General features: G+C 33.3%; 1 protein-coding gene across 4 annotated transcripts; it reads right to left on the reverse strand.

The window, feature by feature from the left end:
- Window positions 1–85: 85 nt before the first annotated feature.
- On the reverse strand, window positions 86–16,961 carry LOC18597975 (uncharacterized). 4 transcript variants are annotated; one of them, XM_088806082.1, is made up of 22 exons: window positions 16,821–16,961; window positions 15,680–16,207; window positions 14,890–14,986; window positions 13,865–13,946; window positions 13,092–13,237; window positions 12,225–12,412; window positions 11,980–12,110; window positions 11,563–11,829; window positions 10,130–10,279; window positions 9,204–9,242; window positions 8,826–9,080; window positions 8,558–8,698; window positions 8,178–8,486; window positions 7,859–8,032; window positions 5,969–6,914; window positions 5,734–5,798; window positions 5,567–5,626; window positions 4,322–4,426; window positions 2,246–3,526; window positions 1,488–1,919; window positions 1,188–1,386; window positions 86–813 (listed from the first exon to the last, which is right to left on the reverse strand). In XM_088806082.1, exons 2-22 carry the CDS (start codon window positions 16,197–16,199, stop codon window positions 239–241), a joined length of 6,162 nt encoding a protein of 2,053 aa, XP_088662208.1. In that variant the 5' UTR covers window positions 16,200–16,207; window positions 16,821–16,961; the 3' UTR covers window positions 86–238. The 4 variants fall into 4 exon arrangements, with proteins under 4 accessions (XP_088662208.1, XP_088662207.1, XP_017976899.2 ...); XM_088806081.1 differs by having other exon boundaries at window positions 5,734–5,801; XM_018121410.2 differs by lacking the exon at window positions 9,204–9,242 and having other exon boundaries at window positions 5,734–5,801.
- Between the last annotated feature and the right edge of the window lie 5,227 nt (window positions 16,962–22,188).

Raw genomic sequence — 22,188 nt, forward strand, 5'->3', positions numbered from 1 at the left:
TAAAGCAAAATTCGGATCTTTACTCTCGAATCAAAAGACCAATGGATGTCAATAGATAACGATGTACTTAAGTTTCACTGCAGGCTTCGGTTTTTCCAAGACGAATTTGGAATACTATCGAGAATCCAAAATGGTTAAGCAATTCATCGTGTCTAGAATCTGTCTGAGACCTATACATTTATACATGAAATTTGGTCATGACCATGTCAAGATTTTGAAAAAGTATTCCCCATGCTGATCAATCATCATCTGATAAACAAATGGGTTCTGCATCAAAAGCAGCTGGGACAACGGGAGAACCAGTGGCCACTCGGTCTGTTAGACTGGGTATGTGAGAAGTCAATCCCCAGTTATGCCAAGGTCTTAACTGATGTTGTGGGTTAGGACCAGCATGATTGCCAATATCCAGAGGAACTTCTAGCGCTGAAACATGACTATTGAAAACCGGAAAATGAATACCAGATGATTCTCTGGGCAGCCTAGGTGTTCCATGAGGTAGGTATGGTGAAATTGTCTGTGGATTACTTACCAATTGCTGATTGGGCATCTTTCCACGCAAGGCTAATATATGAGGTGTCGACATGGGTGGTGGATTTAAGGCTCGAAGGTGTGGAGCTGGTGCTCGTGCATTGCCAACCCAGCAGCTTCCTCTAACACGGATTGCAGGACTGGAATGTGGTGCAACAACACCAGTTGGTGTATGGTTAGACATCTGTGCAGGTGCTGCTGCACCTAGGCCTGTCGATGATGGAATTTGTGGATCAAGCATCAGAGAAGGTTGCTGAATCAACTGATTAATGAAACTGTCAATTGCTGCAAGAACAAAATGTTGTCAGAAGCTAGATGAAGTTAAAGGCAGGAAACACCACAGGTATCACTTTATGTCTGCACAAAGATACACTCATAATACGTGTGATATAAAAAGCAAATTCATGTAAATCTGCAATCATAACCATAAAGCTGAATGTGTCTTCCTTTCATTTAAAAGAGCATATGAAAGTTGTAATACTGAACTAGTTGCATCAGATGAACTCTGCCTAAAATCATGAAACATGTGATTGATAGGTTTAGTGCAGAATTAGCAAACTTTAGAGCAGAATCTCTAGAATGAACAATGATACTTTATAATTACTCAAGAATAAACATGTCAAATATTTTCTAAAAGAGGTTTATTTCCTGCCATGTACCTGGTGATCCAGCTGAATTTTTTTCCAAATTAAATGTCAGTGTTTCTGCCAATATGTTATTTAAGTAAACTTTGCTGCAATAACTCTCAAGATCCTGTCCCTTTTGCATGAATGCTACCTCAGCATCTTGAAGGAGCATGTCATACTTTTTACATATTTCTTCTATCTCTTTATCACACTCAGACTTCAGCCGTAATATCTGCTCAATTGGGAAAGAGATGCAATAATGCTCACATCATTTAGTTGACTAAACATGACATCAAAATTTAAAAAGAGAAACTAAATTCATCTTGCACATACCGTATCTTCATGTAGCTTCAAAGTTTGCTCCCTAAACTTTTGTATTCTCTCCAGCTCAATGCGAAGTGGCTTTGAGCAAGCAGGCTGAGGTGTCACACTCACAGGTCTCACAATGTTGACTTGACAAGGATAATCGTTTGGAGATCTTAAGAGAGTAGTTGTGCTCCTTTGGTTCTCAATGCACATTTGACTTTCACCCACAGGTGTACTTGCAGATGGCTGTTGCGGCACAAGTGTAACTGAATGCATAACAGGAGGACCAGATGATTCATCCAGTGGGACCTCTAATAATGGTTGTCTTGGAACTGGAGCCTCTTGACACAAAGCATGCTGATTGCTGCTGAGAAGATGTTGCATCCCAGATGCAGGTATAGTAGATATACTGCTCTCAGAGGAAGATGACCTTATATGAAGTGGTAAGGAGACAGCTGTCTGCAATTTAAGATTAGAACAGAACAATTAGCAATTAAAGGCACCATTTATCAATGAATTTATCAAAAAATACATCTGCTGGAACTTTAAACTTTTACATGACCACACCTAATTGAGTAAAGTTTCTAGAAGTTCTGTACAGCCCTAATTAAGATAAACAGTCTTTCTCTCTCCATATGCATGTTGGACAAAGGGGGGTATTTATCAATGAATTTATTCAAAAACTATAATTGATGGCCGTAACTTCTTTTTTTTTTTTTTTTACATACAGGAGATTGGATAAAAATATACACAAAAATCAATCTAGTCATCTGACCTTTTCTTACCTCTTGGCATAGCAATGAATATGATTCAACAGTGTTAATATCTGCCTCCACCAAGGATTGGCCAGTCCCAGTAAACTCCAAAGCATTCAAGTCTCCAGTGAGATGAGTAACTGCACTATCGTGCTGACTGATCCTTGAAAGAGTTGCTCTTTCTAAGGACACTGCATCTGTTTCGTCACTTTCTTCATCGGGCTGGGTAGCATTGGTAGTTTTCACAAGGTCATTGCCTGTAACCATTGCATTACATTGGGCTTGGGGAACTTCAGAAGGCTCTGCTACAAAATTGGTGGCCGGCAGTCTAACAGGACTTCGGTGGTGTCGAGAATCTGATATAAGGGCATGATCTTTTGGTTGATCACTGGGACTACCAAAAACAGTTGCTCTTTCTAAGGTCACTGCATCTGTTTCATCACTTTCTTCATTGGGCTGAGTAGCATTGGTAGTTTTCACAAGGTCATTGCCTGTAACCATTGCATTACATTGGGCTTGGGGAACTTCAGAAGGCTCTGTTACAAAATCAGTAGCCGGCAGTCTAACAGGACTTCGGTGGTGTCGAGAATGTGATATAAGGGCATGATCTTTTGGTTGATCACTGGGACTACCAAAAACAGTTGCTCTTTCTAAGGTCACTGCATCTGTTTCATCACTATCTTCATTGGGCTGGGTAGCATTGGTTGTAGTCACAAGGTCATTGCCTGTAACTATTTCATTACATTGGGCTTGGGGAACTTCAGAAGGCTCTGCAATAAAATCAGTGGTCGGCAGTCTAACAGGACTTTGGTGGTGTCGAGAATCTAATATAAGGGCATGATCTTTTGGTTGATCACAGGGACTACCAACCTTAAAATGCTGCTTGCTATTATTGGCTCTCACTCCTTCCAAGACAATTACTTCTGTTCCACCATGCTCTGGATCAGATTTAAAGTGATCAGCTACCAATCTCATAGGTAAACTGGATACTGTCTTCTCAGTAAGAGATTCATCAGGACCGTTAGATGATGCACTCTGTAAAGTTCCACTTTGACCACAGCTAGGAATAGATGGTATAGTTTTAGGAACAGGATGTTGGGGGTTGACACAAACTCTCTTTGAACAATTTGACTTCTTGTAACCCTTTACATTCTCGGAACATTGAGCAAACTTTTTCGCAACACTCTGCAATTTGGAGTAAATATAATCTACCTCTTCCTCCCTGCAGTCCAAATTTAAGCGTAGTTTTGCAAGTGCAAGTGATTTGTTCTGATTAATCTTATGTTCCAATAAATCAGCAGCTGTCCAACACTAGAAATTACACAGTTCATCAGCAAACTGCATGTACAATGAATGTGAAAACTTTGTAAAGTACAGCAAAATCTGAAAAATAGCACTTGGCAGGGCAAAAGTGTTTCTAGAGATGTATATGAGAAGAAAAAGACAAAAAAGAGGGGGGGGAAATGAACCAAATGAGCAAAAGAAGCAAGAGACAGGTCTTAATAGCAGTAGATGTTTGGGGACATTGACAAGCTTTCTATGTTACTGGGAGCTCTGTTTGGCAGCAAAGATGGTTCTGTGAATATAATTAAAGATGTGATAACAGGACCAACTTCCTGACAAAGTGAAAGTAATGAATCAAAGGGTACTTCACATGTATTTCAAAATTTTATAAACAGGATGTGGTATTGCAGGAGAAATCCCAGAAAAGTAAATAAACATGCAAAAATTTAAGAACTTCTGGCAGAATAAAGTAATAAAAATTTGCAAGATTTCTAGGTTGGCCATGACTCATAAGTTTGTTGAACAGTATTCAAGAAAATTACAAATTAGACTAGAATTTCATATCCCAGTAATCAACACTGTATGCACCTTAATGTCATCCGAACTGATACATCCATTTACACTGTATCAGAATCAATTTACTCTTAAATCTTGTCCAAGTATAAGCAAGCTTACACTCACATTCACATGTAAGCACACTAGAGTGAAAGAGAGATGATGCTTATGTACAGATAAATTCAATTATTTTTAGTTTCTAAATGATAAATAATCATTCATACAACAAAGACAACATGCTACACTAAGTGTTAGAATCATTCTAACCAGAGATATCTGGTATGCTTGTGATGTAGAAACAGATTCCCAGCTAACATCATAATCTCGCATTATGTACTCAAGAAATGCCACTGCAGTGCCCCTGACATTCTCCTACATTAAAGGTAAAAATGTAACTTTCCCAAATTTCATCAAATTTAGAAACAGATATAACAGAACTACTACCATTAGTGTTCACAGAACAATAATGCTGATTTGTTTCACAGCAAAGATTATTTACACATTTATCTGCTTAATTTGCCACTCCAATTCACAGGGCTTCTTTTTATTTTAATAGGAGTTTTTGGGGTTTTCATCTTAATTTCCAAAATTCACATCTCACAGGGGAAATCAGTTAATTTTTGATGGTCAAGGTTTATTATATTTAGAGTTGTCTCATGGAGAACCTATACAAGTTTCTATTTATTTTTTTACAACTCAATGAAATATTATCAGGATTTTGCAACTGTTTGGTCTTTCAAATAGGTATTTCTTCTCCCCGAGTGTGATACCTTAGCAGAAAAATCTTTTGTTTTTTTTTGTTTTTTTGGGTTTGAGGGGGGGGATGTTAAAGTAACAACTTCTCAAGACTTCTTTTCATGTTCACACCGGAGAGACAAGGAATTCCAGGAACCTATACATATGAAGGCCAATAGTAATCTTTTTCCCCTTATTCGATAAAGTTATTTACCAAATAGACAAGTCAACCAGCAATCCCATTTCAAGCTGTACTTTTCAAGCCCCATACCTACTTTTCCCCTGGTCCTACACTGCAGGTATATTACAGATTTATTTTTAAGCCCCATTAAATTTCAGAAAGCAATTCATGTACAAATACTTAACTCGTTCAGAGATTCCAATTTTCCCCCATTTATAAGAACCTTAATGCCAGCCTTTCCTTAAGCCAGGGAAATAGAAGGAGATCCAAGCAAATACATTGCAATATCAAATGCAAACTTCACACTGCTTTATATTGTGCATTAGAGAATGATATTTACACAGATCTGCATATTTATGCACTGCATTGATATATGCTGCCATCTGAATCATCTAATCATCTTGTTATTTAATTTTCCATGATAATTTACACAACATAGGAAAGGAAACGTATCACACTTAATAATGGATGCATAGACAGAAAAGTTCAATAAAAAAAGAATTTCAACTGATTTTTTTATTGGTCAAAATCTACACATAAAGTTAATTTAAATTCATATAAAACAAACTCAAAGGTGTCGAAAGAGTGTACTGTACCGGAAGTAGCAGAGTTTCACAAAGTTTTGAGATCCCCAGCTTCAGCAACAATTGATTGTTCTGCCACATGATATATATATATGTTTCATCTCTCAGATTAAATCAAGTTGACTTCAAATTGCTCTTAGTATCATCAAGCAAAGGAGGCACCAATAGTAATTATTTACCTGATTAACATCTTTCTTACCATCTGTTGAGCAATGAAAATTTGTCTCACCTATGTCCTTAGATGCTGCTGTAGAAAGAAAAGTTAGCTTTAGAAAAGCAAAAAAGGAGAGACACTAAAGTTTTGATTTTTTTCTCCGCAACAACCATCTTGACTTCATCATTTTCCACACAACTAGGAATCTTCCCAGTTAAAACATTTAAAAACTAACTAGCATTTTAGGAATTTGTCCATACCAGCCAGCTTTCTTTTCTTGTTTGCAACAGTTATTTTCCTTTTGCCTTTTAACTTCCAGTTTGGATATGTAGGATCATCTGTGCTGTTGACCACTATCTGGCTTTTCTTTATATCACCACCATCTCCAAATTCGGATTTTCTTGGTGGATTATCAAGATATTGAAACTTCTTTCTTCTTGGAGAGGACTCAGATAACAATTTCCACTGCGGTTGCCTTCCTTCGAGCAGTTTTTGCCAAGAAAATGTTGATGGTTCATGGTTCATCGATCCTATTTCTTTTTCACCGAATAAAGAAATGCTTCCATCATAGACAATGTTCTGGGGTACTTTTGTAATAAATGAACATTTGGCAGAATGATTGCTCTCACCTCTGCAAGGTAATTGCCTTAGCAACTCTAATAATACAGCATTCAGAAATGACTGTTCACAATAAACATTTGAAACTGAGAACAACTTACTACAGCCATGAAATTCATCAAGCTTATTGAATAGATAAGAAGCACCCCAACTTAGCAATCTAAGGCAGCTGTTCCTGTTTAAAGTTCTTATATTGCTATCTACTCTTCTACCTTCCTTAGCAAGAATTAGAATTTTTTCTTCAACAGTAAAAGATGAATACAAACGAAATACTTTGAGCTGCTCAAACTGTGAACCAATAGAGATCCTATGCAGGGCCTTTATGTCATTCAGTGGCTCCCAATCACTGTCAAACAGAATGACAATGTCGACTGCTGAAAGTTTAATGCTTGGGAGACAAGCGCGATCTTCAAGCAAAAGAAAAAGTCTGCCACTTTCTTTATCATTAAACATATTTACAACCGCTTTTTTCTCTGAATTGGCATATCCTCTACCATCAATGCGCACATAAGAATACTTACCAAATCTCTGACAGATAAAGTCATCCAGAATATTTCCTATTGAGTCTCGTCCAGAGCCACCAATTGACTGCACAGCATAAATTTAAACGAGAGAATTCTAAACTGTTAATTAATAAACCCTATGCAATCAAGAAAGATATATGTCATTGAGAAGTTGGAAACACAAAGTTCTTTTTTATAGAAAAATACCAATCAACCACCACATCACAGAGTGACAAATGAGAACAACGTCTCAAATTTTTCAAAGATAGAGGATGAAGAAACAAATAAACTAGTTAAAGGAGAAGCTGCAGGGACAAAGGCTAAATCATAGTTAAATTATATTTAAAAAAAAACAATTGCCAGTTAGTTGAAATCTTGCAATCTAATTGATTTCCTGGAAACTTTTGCATGCAAAGCAAAGCCAAACCAAAAGGAACTAGTTGCTTAGAAGAATTTACACAGAAAACAATGACTCTTGTGATAATAATCTTAATCATCAAGCTCCAAGCGACTTGGAGGTGGGATGAATTTAATGAAAATTCACATATCTTCAAGTTCAGAAATATACAAAAAATGAAAAATCCAATATAGCAAAATAAAAGGCATGGCTCCAATCACAGTGCAAGTTTTCCTCTACAAATTATTTACTAATACAAGACATGAATCTATATAGGCAACAAATGCTTAATAAATTCCTTAAAATTTTGATAGGAAGATCTTCAATATACTCGTTTTAACAACATGTTGAAGACTTCAAATGGTTACATCAAATTGAGGAAACTGAAGTACATTCTACATTATTCTTCAAAAGGTTTAATGACGTAAATTCTATAAGGCACATGAAGTATCATATCATCAATTTAAACAATGACTGCAAGCAAGAAGGTTAGACTAATTCCTGATCAACCCCTCAAATGACATCTCATGATTCTGGCACATTATACCTCTCCCCCCCTCCCCCCACCCACACCCCCACCACCCCCCCCAAAAAAAAAAAAAAAAAAAACTCAATGTAGTCTGCCAGGCTACCTGAAAAAGGATTAATACTCGTAGGCCCCTGGCTTTAGTCTCCACAAGGATTTTATCAAGAAGTTGCAGTTTTCCACTCACTTTTATTCCAACTGCCAAATTCTCTTCTGCAGAAAGACCTTTTGTGACAACACTTTGCAAAGATTGATCAAGAAGATATGGGTGATCACAACACTGCAAAGAAACACAACAAATGCATATGGCATGATATTGTCAGTTTAGACTCCACAGCAATAAATGCACTTTAAAGTAATAATTAAAACAACAAAATGCAAAACAGCAGCTAACTCTATGAGTGCCATGGTCTGGTTAGGCCAACCTTCCTGGTTGAAATAATAACCTCACGAAGAGCATCAGCTGGATCACTCTTCAAAGATGAAGAAAGAAACATTGAGTTCGAAAGCAATGTAGCACAGTACTGCTCAAGTTGCAGATAAGAAAGCTGGACTGGAACCCAATACTCAACAAACCTAGAAGACCCTGACTTGCACTCAAATGCAACATAACTAGCAAATGTTTCCTTTAGTTCGTAAACATTAGTATTAGAGTCAATCTTCAAATGGTCACTGCTTAGCTCATATCCAGAATCAAGGAGGGACAGCAAATTCTGATAGTCAGCAGAGCAATCCTGAAAATGTGAGCAGTAGATGAGTAAATCTGGGATTGTAAAGAAAAAAGTGGTTATAGATTTAAATATACCTTGATTTGACCACTAACAAGAAGAAGCCTCATATCAGCTATTAGCCTCTTGATTTGTTCAAAATATCTAGACATTCTAGAGCTTTGGCACTCATCAATTACAACAGCTCCCCATTCTACAGCTTTTAACATATCTAAGTCCTGCAAATAATCACACAAGACAAATTAATGTATTTCCTGTGATTGTCTCCTTTATCAGAGAAAGTTTGTATTTCAAGTCAGTTGTGAAATGAAATAATATGGATTGGAAAAAAAAAAAAAAAGGTACCTCAGCAACAACATCAGAAGAGGATAGAAGTATCTCAAACATTATGGAACTACTTTCATTGTAGAATTCCAATGATCTAATACTACTCCGGACATCTTTGCTCCCTTTATAAACTATGATATTGGCAGATGATGCCACACGTAAGAACTCAGATTCCCATACAGAAAGAGCAGTCGACTTTGAGATTATTAGAATAGGCTTCCGTGCAGTAAATTGCAGAGATAAAACAAACAATATCACCTTTATAACTCGCTCCTGAATAATGCAGTTTAATTTGGTCATTTCTTCTGGTTATAAAATATTTGTGTGTGGGTGTGTGAGAGAGAGAGAGAGAGAGACAGAGAGAGTCAGCAAATTTTAAGTTATATATAAACTCACATCCATACAAGCAACCCAAGAGAGCATGAAAATGAAAACCTGACCTACACCGTAAAGCGTAAAAACATATGAGAGAAAATATTAAGAATGTCTGAGATGGGTTAGATATGAAGGGAGTATCTCTGGAAGAAAATTCTGAATCCTTCAACACTATCAGTTACAGTTGATTTTAAATTCTCCATATATAAGTGTAGCCATCTGGCTAAAACTCATGATAAGCTTACTTTCTGGCATTGGGACCCTGGGCACAGAAGATTCAATATAGTCATTCCAAATAATCTGTGCATATGTTACCACACACCATCTGGAAAGTCTCTATTGGAGATTAATACATAAACCTTCCTAGAGCCCATAACTAACAATTAAGCTTCAACCCTTATTCTGTTGACTAAATTCCAATACAAGGTATTCATTGGGCCTGTGCATTGCCCATGCTTCTAAGCACAACTTGCATTTTGAAGAGGCATGTTGGATATTTATTTAATAACATTCTTGAGCTCTTGCCTTTTAGACTAACTGTCCTATTAACAACACACAATTTATAACAGGGAACAACCAAAAATTCACAAATAGCATGTACAGATATATCCTATAATTTTGACAGCTCCCCTTTGTAACAGCAAAAATAGAGCCTAATTAATCACTCACTCAAGCTTTGTTAGACAAAATGCTTTTGCAGTGACAAGAATAAAACTGATCTTCTGATTATGATTAACACCTCAAAAAGCAGCTCATTTGCAATAAAAAAACAAATGAAAGCGAAGAAGAGGATATTCATGTAGTCAAAGTTCATTTACAATAGCAAATGCACACATACACAAATTTTTATAATAAAATCAAAGAGGATATTATGTTTCATGAAGCATCTCAGAAACGGAAGAACCAGATGAAAAATAGGGATGGGAACAAGGTAAACAACCATCTACCTGATCCACCTGGTCATCATAGACAACAGCATTCTGACATTTGTTCCAATGTGCAAGAAGCTTATTAACATAACTTAGATAACGGTCATATTCTCCAGGTGAACCTCCAAATGACAACTGTGACAATTCAGAAACGCTGCATTTTTCCTTCTGCAGAACCAGCAAATTGTTTACAATAAATTCATAACCCCATAATCTGAATACAAAATTAAAATATTCACACAAGTAGCATTAGATTTAAGGCCCATATACAGAATAACAAACATCAGCAGCTAGAGGAACAGGCATGAGTAAACAAACACAGTATATGCTGCAGATAAACACAAGCTCATAATCTAAGAACAGCAGCATTCTGCAGCAGAGTTATAAGATACTAATACAAGAAGACTTGAATATTATACAGAGTGATAATCATGATAAGACTGAAACAGGCATGAGTATTACACAAATAAACAAAAAATCCTATACTTTGCTCCAGCTCATTTATCTAAGAACAAATCTATACTGACCGAGAATAAACAGGCTGAAGGGACATAAATAAAGCAACAGTAAGCTGAAATGGGCACCTTACATACCTTTTCCATTCTTATCAATTGAAGTTCTTATAAACTATTCTCTCCAGCCTCTCATAACCTTTTTTAATTGAAATGAAGTATTCATCTTAAACACTAACATTTGATTTTGCAATTTCACAAATTAATTCAAGATTCACCTTCTTTACTTTCAAGTTAGTTGCCTATTGGAAGTTTCATTTACACAAAGCACAAGCTCAAGGAGCACCAATCATACAAGAAAAGCACCCTCAAGTTACTACATTATTAGAGTGCCTTTCCAAAATCCCAGCTACCCTGGAATCCCACTGACAAAAAATCTAACATTGCAGGATTGTAGCAGTAATAAAGTTCCATAACCTAATCAATAGCATCATCTACGCCCCATCCACTTCTTCTACTCTAATTTAGCACTCCGAGTTGAGGAAAATTTAAATCTGAATTTCTACTTAAACAACCAAATCCAACAAGTATATAGTGAAACCAAAGGATAAGAACAAAATGTAAAGGAAAGGGAAAAAATCTAGCATCGTTAAAACTTTTAAAACTACTCAGAACCAAAGGTAATTGCCATTGCAACAGCTATCAGGCAAACTCACTTAAAAACCATACTCTAAAGTTACAGCACCCCAAGTTCACAACCTTTTCCTCAATAAATACTTTGATTAGCTTCTGCATGCCATGGGACATGCTTTTGTTTAGCAAGGCCTTTTCATGTTAAAGTGTGAATTTGTTACAGATGAAAAAAGACTCAGAAATTCAAAGGCATTGTATGAAAGAAACCTGTACATTTAGGTTATACCTATAAAGATGGAATAAATATGCAGTAAGTAAATAAGTACAATTTACATCTATTTGTCAGTTTTCCTATATTAGAAGCACCTTCTCTTCTTCAGAATGGGAAGACAATGTTTCTGACTTTAGGTGCCGAATTTCAAAATCTCTCATGAGCTTCATAGCTTCAGGTGATGTCAAAAATGAAGAATTCTCCAATTCCCATGTAGCATGCTCATAACCAAGGCCAGTCCATTTCACGAGCCACTCATAAGTGCAATCTAAATCATTCTCATCAGAATTTGTAGGAAACAATAACTTTCTCTTCTGTAGCAAACGATGTGGAACAGTCCACTCTGTTTTCCACCTAATCACCTGAAAGAACCACTCAACCCCCATGCCGGCCCACAATGAAAGTGAAAACATACATTAATATTGTTCTTCCCACTAAACTAGGAAGAGATATGCATCTCTTTTTCTTTGATTGGTACCATATAAAGTTAAACATGAAAAACTACTAAGAACCTGATTTTTGCTATTATATTTTGTAACAAGTCTTGGAGCCTCCAAAAGCAGCTTTTTTTCAGGAATCCAGCGATTGTGAACATGAGCAAGACCTCGGTACTTTACAAAGTATTGCTTCTCCCACGGCATTGCTAACACCACAGAACCAACTAATCATTACCAAAATTTACTTCTTAAACATGGTAACACTGTATCAACTAATTACAAATGCAAAGCAAGCATTACAAGAGTATAATGAGTTGTACTTTTATTATCAGAAACTGCCTCTCTAGCATCCCAAATGGACTCTACTTCAGAGACAGAATGCACACCAAGTTCTTTCTTCTTTTTTACACACCAAATACAGTGCCAAACTCCAGGTGGATAATTACTTAGAGCAGGGACAAGACAGGAAAGATGAAAATCCCTTTTGCACCCTTTTCCAACACAGGACCTGAAATTTAACAAATAAGATGCAATATATAGCTAGAAGATGGACAAATGAAAGAAAAGATAATACTAAAACAAATTAACAACTTTAAATATGTGAAAATAATATTGTAACAAAATGGAGCCAAAAGTGTGTACTACCAACTCTAGGGCTATATTTTGCAAACCAATTATATCATATTAACAAATCAAATATCTTGTTCAAAAAAGGATAAAGAAAAGCCAGGAAGGCTAAAAAAGGGGAGACGTAGGCAATCTGAAGAATAAAAAAATGCTACATCACAAAAATAAGTAGGCAAAGTTAATTTTAATAACCATCTACGTTTATTCTTGGCACAAATAATCCCCAATCAAACTGCATATGATTGTAAGCTACACATAAAGAAGACCATCCAATCAAACTCATTCAGCATATTGTGCTCCCCAGTTGTGACCAGTCACATGTTAGAATTTGTTTTGTTCTTTTACCCCCTCCCTAGTCCTTAATGTCATCTTTGCAAAGAAAGTAAGCAACAACAAAATGGAGTTTCTAGTAGCAACATGGTTGCTGGCCATAAAACAGTTACATGATACTAACCATAAGTAATGGGCCAAGTTAATTACATGGTATGGTCCATCCAGGATATTATCCAATCTAAGAAATGAGATATAAAGAAGAAACTAATTGTATTTGAGTAACTCACAAAAGCTTTCCACCAAGCATGCAGGTGACACATGCATTATGTCCGCCACCAGTTTTAATTTCTAACTGAGATTCCTTGTCCAACACATCACTGGAATATTCTTCAGTCTGATCCATATTGAGCTCAGAAATCAATTCCTTTCCATCCTGGCATAATGGATAAGAAATGGGAAGAGTAATGAACCTTAAGCTTATTGAGTCAGCATGAATGTCAATGGAGAAAAATTTTGAGGGAAATAAAAAGTACTTAGTAAAAGAAAAGCAAGTTAACACTAAATGCTCTTAATAAAGACATATTATATGCAAGCTAGAACCTCTAACATAGCATTTGCATTAGTTAGAACAATCCACAGAAATTTGCAAGAGAAAACAATTATTTGTAGGATAAAAATAAATAACAAGAGGTGTAACAGCAATTAGATACTAAGCAAATAATAAATCATCCTCTGTCAGCTTTAAAAACAATGATGAAGAAGTAAAATAATGCTGCAACATGGTAACAAGGAAAAGCATCTATGTTACAGGAAAACTGGAATCAAAACAAATGTTTTCTTTAAAGACTACAGTCTCATTTCTCGTGTTAACACATGCATTTTCATCCCATTAAGAACTTTTTAAAGCAGATGCTTCTTTGAAATTGCCTAAAACATGCACATAAAGCTCTTCCTTTGAAGCTAACTCAGTAAAGCATGTGAAGGACACAAATGGAAATATGATGTGCAAGAAAAAAAAATAGAAAAAGGTCAAATTTTAAAGACTTTGAAGCAGATCGACCTGAACAGGAAAGACACTATGCAATGCGTTCCCTGGTTCTGCATTGCAAGAATAACATTGTTGTGTTGAATCAAAATCCACCCTTCAAAGGTAAAGAGAAGATTAATGGTCATTGATTACCATCAACATATAACAACATGTCCAGAAATTTCATCATCAAGATTCTTGCAGAACATACACATACATTAACAATAGTCGTGAGCTTTAAGACAAAAAAAACAACCAATATGTAAGTAGCCAAGCCAACAAAATGGAGTAAAACGATTTAAGTTAAGCAATGTTAAAGTAAAATGAACAATTATCAGTCCTTACAACATTTCAGACAGTTTCATCATTTCAATCATTTTACAACAGACACTTAATGCAAAGTAGTGAAGCATACATGGTGGACACTTTCTAAACACAATTCCACTTTTATTTCCAACCAAAAGTAAAGATAGTGCCTGTATTTAGGCCCTTTGTACAATGGTCAGATCTTTTCTACAATTTGCATTAGTAAAACCCCTGTTCCATCACTAACCATTGGAGAAGAACTGTGGGACCAAAATGATAGTGTACTATCTTGCAATGAAATCATGCTTACAATTTATCATAACTCATATCAGGTCAACTAACCAAACATAATCATATGTAGATTTCCTCTGGTTGATTGGTGCATTAACTCCATCGTAAATACCCATAAGGTTAAATGTTTTTCCAGTAATGGGGTTCTAAAAGTTTTTCTCTCACAACCTTGGTATAAGAACATAGACATCAGGTATGAACTGTATGATCAATGAAATAATAAAAACTGCCGATAGAATCGGGATCAAAACAGTAATATGAACATAATCATCAAATATTGAAGCTATGTTACTCAAGAAAAAAAGGCAAGGCATTATGGTAGTTAATGAAGAAATTCTTATTCGGTGGCCAATAACAACATTTCTGTTTTTCCCATTTTGTGTCTTTCATTGCAACAGAGAGTAAGGAACAGGTATTAGCATGCTGGCTGTTTTAGAAATAGTAAGTTGCAAAAGCAGTACCTCTGCATTTTAGAACATAAAAGGCGACTCTCCATAACTTCCTCCTTTACTTCCTCGCAAGCATCAGCAGTAGTGACACTCAGGCTTCCATAGGATCCTTAACAAGATTACCAAGTTGATAAAAAAATTAAAAAAAAAAAAAAACAACAACAATAAAAACAACCCAGATAATATGGTAAATAAATCATCAGATCTTAGCAAAACAAAGATTGCTTTTCACATGTAAAGTCCATAGCTAGAGAACTGAGATCTTTGCTGCCCAATGACAGCATTCAATGAGCTAACAAACAACAAATGTGTTTATTCTTTTGAAGCGAACATAAAATATACCTTTTCTGAATTTATAGATACATAAAAACATGCATGCATGCATGCATGCATTGGGCTAACTGAACTTCTCATTCAGCCCATAAAACCCTTTTTTTTGCACCCCAGCATTTGGCTTATTGGTTGGTGCATGATCCCCTGCTTAAAAGAGCAGGTTCGAATCTCCCCTCCCCCAATTATAAAAAAAAAAAAAAAAACATGCACGATTGCAATAATATTTACAAGCACTAGCGACCTATTTTGACCCACCTAGACCACCATACCCCATTCCTTTCACAATACCAGCACCCTTATGCAACTCAACACACACACACAAATAGAACAATTTGAATTAAAAATATAAAAGTTGCAGCTATAAGGAGGTTGCAAGTTACAATATATCTAAGTTAAAATCCATAAATATTCCTGAATACCATTTATGGATACTTCTTGAACTATTGGTGGAGTGGAACAAGGCTGTTACCTGACACTTTATATTTGCTAGCTCGCAATCTCAGCCATTCTCTATAGCTGCGAGAATCACATCTCATCCTATTAGAAGGATTCAGTTCATGGTCTGCAACCCGCTTTACATTGTCATGCGGTTTAACTAGTTCCTGAGGATTCACCAACTTAACTTTCTCATAGCGAAGTGAACCTGAAACTTGTTCACACATCTTTGAGACAGAAAAACATGAGAAGTACCGATCAATTTTGTCCAACCTTTTCATAGATCTTGTCATTCTTCTCTTCTCAAACCACTTCGGCGTCCTCTTAGTTTTGAACATTGGCTTCTGAAATTGCTTTTTGTTTCCACCGCTTGAAGGGCTTGGTGAAGTCAGTATGTTTTTGCACATTTCCCTGGTAGAACTTCTAGAGCAATTTGAATCCTTCCCAGCTGACGCCAAGGAAGTCAAACCTTCGGCGGTAGTAGAAGTCATTTTTGAACTGTTTGCACCATTACCTTTGGGACTAGAACCAGATATACCACTATTACTTTCCATGGCCGCGACTGCAAACAATTGAAGTGAACAAAATAAGATCAAAATCAAATTTAAAAATAAGCACAGGTACAAGTAAAACAGAGAGGCTATCTGGTAAGTTCTTCCTCAAGTAATTAACTAGGCATTACACTTTGCTCCCTAATTTCTCTTTCAACCCCTTCACAAAATTCAACAATCAAATCAAGACCACTCTTCATCAAATCTACCCGAAATTCTTAATTTCTCCAGAGGAATAAAATTTAAACAAAAGAAGAAGAAGAAAGAAACCGCACAAAAGAAATTAAAAAGAAAAAGTCACATATTGTAGGATCAAAGCAACAGCCATCAACGGACAAAAACACATTCATAGTTACGTAAGAACATAAAAATACATTTTACTCGGTAAGACTAAAAATTTCAAAAAAATAAAAAAAAATTATAAGAGATGAGCATGCAAACACATGTTAGTGTGAAGTTTAAGGAAGAATACTATTTTTTTGTTCTTTCTATGATTTCTCTGCCAAAAAAAAAAAAAACCAGAGCACTCTAGCTCAAACCGATCCTTAGGTACAAGAATCACAAAACGAAACACATAATTAACTAAGAAAAAAGAACTAAAAAAAAAAACAAAAAGCAACTTACGGGGATTTGTTTGGCTTATCGAGAAGTAACATAAAACAAATCACAAAGCAAGATGTGAGAAATGTTCTTTGAAAGAGAGAAGAAGAAAATGCAGGAAATTCTGCAGACTTTTTTTTTATTTCTAGGGGGGGGTGCTGGGCCATGGGGTAAGTGAAAGTTAGGAAGTGACAGGGTTTATAAACATGGAATATGGTGCCAGTGGTAGCAGTGGCAGAGTACAATACAGCGTACGCTGGCACGTGTACAAGAAGACAAGATCGTTCTTTGGCGGTAATTAAGCATCGTTTAGGATTAACTACTCGTGATTAATTAATTGTAAAAATTATCCAAACTCATTAAGAATGGAAAGTGAAAGACAAAATTTGGATTGTTTTCATTTGCGATTTCGGTTTTTCAAATTTTGATAAGAAAAAGGTCAAAATATATTCACACATTTTATTTAATTTAATCTTTATACTCAAAATTAAAATAATTTAATTTTTTTATTTTAAAAATTATTACAATTTAATTTTTCTATAACTAATTTTATCATTAAAAGTGATAACATCAATATTAATATTTTTAATGACAAGACAATATCACATAATATTGATACGATGACATGACAATGTGACGTGATAATAATATGATGGTGTAAAAATATTGACATGGTTTTAATATGTCGACGTATCGATGCCACATGATAATACTGACTTGACAGATTGAGAAAAAAAATTTTAAAAAAATATATGTCAAGTCATAAGAATTAATTTGAATAAAAATATATAATATAAGAACTAAATTAAACAAAATTAAGATATTTAAGACTAAATTGAAAATAAAATATTCAAAAAATATAAATATTTAAGTAGATGATACATATACTTATTAATAAGTCAACTGTTTAAGTGTAAAAAGATTTATGATGTCAAAAAATATATATATAAATTTTTTTATTTAATTATTTAAATCTAGAATAGGTATATTAATTTATCTTATTTATAAAAACTAAGTTTGAATTTCAATATTTCATAAAAAAATTCATACCTAAAGGCAAATTTAAATGAATAACATGTATAATGTTGAAATAAAACAATATAAAAAGATTAAATAAATTTTTTTCTTCTATTTGTAATGGTATAAAAATTTAAAATTTATATTATAATTTGACTTAGTTTTTAACTTGATATGAACTCAAATTGACAAAATAGATTGATTTAATTATATATTTCACAATTTACAAATATCCATTCTTTTGAAATTATTCAACCCCTACCCAATTTACCTTTTATTTAAATTTATTCAAAGTTTCTTATAAAATAATTTTATTTAAGTTTAAAAATCACAATCAAAATTTACTAAATTTAAATTTAAATTATTAATTTAGATTTATAGAAAATTCACAAATACAAAATAAAACGGTATAAATATTTACAATTATATTTAACTCTATCAATCATAAATGTAATCTTTAATCTAAGAAATTGTAGTCTAAAAAATGTAACTTGAAATATTAACAAAATAAAAACATAAAAAACTAAACAAAAAATTGAAAGGGTGAAGTAGCTCAAGGTGTAATAAGAGGTATATTAAGCCCAAATTGAACAAATCAAAATTAAAAATTTTTTTTATAATCATTGCTAAAAGTGAAAAAAAAAATCAAGAATAATGAGATTTAGACACACACAAACGTTGTTATCTGAAAGCTATTTAATCTTTAAATTAAAAGAATTTAAAAAAAATTCAAATTAGAATCAAGAAACGTAAATCTGTCATTATTGTCCTAATTTAATAACAATTAATTGATGAATTAAACTTCTAATGAGAAAAACAAAAAACATAGAATTAAATTAAGGGGTGGCCAAGGAGAAAAGTAGTTATTGCCCTTTAAAACTGTGAAAACAAAACCTTAATTCTTATTGAATTTTTTTTTTTAAAGAAAAATGGAAACTTAATTTTTATAAAGAAAATAAATTAAAGTACTTATTTGAGAATTACATAATCAAATAAGAAACTATTTATATATATTTTTCAGCACCATAAATCTTTTACATTTAAAAATTTGGCTTATTAATAAGTATATGTATCATTGTATTTTTCAATTTGTTTTTCAATTTAGTCCCTAATCACTACAATTTTATTCAATTTAGTCCACATACTATATATTTTTATTTAATTTAGTCCCTATAACGTGACATAAATTTTTTTTTAGAATTTTTTTTCTCAATTTGCCACATCAATATTGCCACGTGGCACCGACACATTAGCATTGTCACATCATCACATCAGTGCCACATGGTACTACCATGTCATCACATCAATGCCACGTGGTATTGTCACATCACCAAAATGACACGTTCGCGTCACATCAATATTGACGTCATACCATTAGGTGAAGGAACAAAATTAAAGTAATTTTTAAAATTAAGGGACTAAATTACTTTCATTTTCAATATATGGATTAAATTACACAAAATGCATGAGTACAAAAGATTTAGTAGGTATTTTGACCATAAGAAAAAGAAAACGGTTTTACTAATGGTTAGTTAACTTATGTTTATTTAACTATATGAGGAAAAAGATATTTTATAACTTTCATTGATGATTATTTTAGGTTCACTTATGTCTATTTAATTAAAACAAAAAATTAAGCTTTTCAGAAATTTAAAAAATATAAATCTTTTATGGAAAATCAAAATGGTAGGAAAATCAAAATTCTAAAAAGTGATAGAGGAAGAGGATATTTTTCTACAGAATTTAATAAATTCTATAAAGAAAATAGTTTGATACATTAAAAAGGTGCTCCTTATTCACCACAACAAAATGGATTGACTGAACAAAAAATGGAACTTTGGTTGACATGATTAATGCTATGTTATTGAATGCGCATCTATAGTACGATTTATAGGGTGAAGCCTTATTAATAGCATGTCATATACTAAATAGAGTTCATTCCAAGAATATTAAGGTTTCATCTTGTGAACTTTAGAATGGAAGAAAACCAAATTTTAAATATCTTAAATTATGGGGGTGCTTAGCCTTTTATAAAGTTCTTGAACCATAGAAAACAAAGCTTGAACCTAAAGCAATAAAAGATGTTTTTGTTGGCTATGCCCAACATTTTAAAGCATATAAAATTTTAAATTTACAATCAAATGGTATTATAGAGTTTATACATGTTGAATTTATTGAAAATAAATTCGATTGTGAACAAGATGTCTTAATTCCAAGGTATGATTAAAGTGATATAACTTCTCATGATACATCTAGTAACAACAAAAATAATGATACTCAAATTAAGCCGAGAAAAAGTCAAAAAGCTAAAAAAGAAAGCACTTAGATCCGGATTTCATTGACTCGCAAGCATTAGCATTCATTGTGGAATGAAGTAAAATCAAAGTGTATAAAAAGATACATATTTTGTTAAACGATAAAGATGATCTAAAAACATTCAAAAAAGCTATGTCTTCAAAGAATGTAGCTTTTTTGGAAAGAAACAATAAATGATGAAATGGATTCAATCTTATTAAACAAAATATGGGTTTTGATTGATCTTCCTCTTAGATCAAAACTCATAGGTTATAAATAGGTATTTAGAAGGAAACACAAATGGTTCGGTGAAAAACTTTAAAGCTAAACTAGTTGCTAAAGGTTTCACGCAAAAAGAAAGTATTTATTAATTTGATACTTACGCTCCGGTAGCAAAAATAACATTTATATGAACACTTTTGATTTTGGCGTTTATTCATAAATTACATGTATATTAAATGGATGTTAAAACTGCTTTCTTAAATGGAGATTTTAATGAAAAAATATATAAGGAGCAACTTGAATATTTTTTACTTGTTAGAAATAAAATGAAGGTTTGTAAACTAATTAAATCTCTTTATGGATTGAAACAAACTCTAAAGTAATGGTATGAAACGTTTGATAATACTATACTTTCAAACGATTTTATACATAATAATGTTGATAAGTGTATTTACTCTAAATTTACAAAAAGACTATGGTGTAATTATATGTTTTTATGTAGATGATTTGTTGATCTTTGGTATAAATATGCTTAAAATTATTGAAACCAAGAAATATATGACTTTAATTTTCAAAATGAAAGATGTCAATGAAGTTTATACAATCTTGGGAATTAAAGTCAAAAGAGATCAAAGAGTAATTTTATTAAATCAATCACATTACATAAAAAATTCTTCACAAAATTAGTCATTTGGAAATGAAAAGGTTTAATACTCCTTATGATTTTAGTATAAAACTGAATAAGAATTGTGAAGAGTTATGGCACAATTAGAATATACAAGTGTCATAAGCACCATTATGTATGTTGCTTATTGTACCAGACTGGATATAGCCTTTGTTGTTAAAAAACTTTCAAGATTTACAAGTAAACCTATAAAAGATCATTGGAAGGCTATTACTAGAGTGCTTGGATATTTAAAGAGAGCAAAAAATTTAAAAAATTGTTATAGTGGTTTTTCGAGTACTTTAAAATGATTTTCTTATGTTAGTTGAAAAACTAGTATTGATGACAATAAATCCACATCATAATGGATTTTTACTTTAAGAGGTGGTACTATTAGTTGGGCATCTAAGAAGCAAATTTGTTTTATGCATTCCACAATGAAATCGAAATTTTTAACGTTAACTGCTATTAAAAAAGAAGCGAAATGGTTTAGAAATTTGTTATTAAATATAAAGTTGTGGCTACAATCAATACCAACCATTTCCATATATTGTGATAGTGAGGTTACAATATGTGTAGTCCATAATAAGATATATAATAAAAAGTCTAAACACATAAATCTGCGATATGCCTACATTAGAGTATTAATGCAAATGACGTTATAATAATAGTTTATATTAAATCTCGCAAGAATTTGATTGATTCACTTACCAAAACTTAGCCAAAAAAGGCTGTAAAGTTAATTTTCAGTGAAATGGGGCTAAAACCCTTGACTCAATAGCACTAGTAATGGAAACCCAAATTTGAATTAGCAAAACTAATAATAAAAGTTTAATAGGCAATAACAAGTTATTATATGCTATCATTATGCACTAAATTTTTATATTAAATAGCTTTATTCTAGAATATTCAAATAGACTCATTCTATAATATTCAGTGTGTCAGTTATGAGAAAAGGATGAGCGAAAGGCTCTTAATGGAAATGTCAAATGCTTATAGTAAAAGGGGCATAATAACAAATTCCACTTATATGAATATTGGAGTAATGTCGCTTCAAACAAGAATTAAAAGGGTTTACTATTGTAAATATTTATGAAATCAAGATTAACACAAGGCCATTTTAAGTGCTAAAGTAATGGGCAGAATCTTAAAGCAATTAAATAATGCTATGCGTGTGATATTTTTGATTATGAC

The sequence above is a fragment of the Theobroma cacao genome, chromosome 5 (genome assembly GCF_053813885.1).
Source record: "Theobroma cacao isolate CCN51 chromosome 5, ASM5381388v1, whole genome shotgun sequence".
Taxonomy (NCBI): Eukaryota; Viridiplantae; Streptophyta; class Magnoliopsida; order Malvales; family Malvaceae; genus Theobroma; species Theobroma cacao.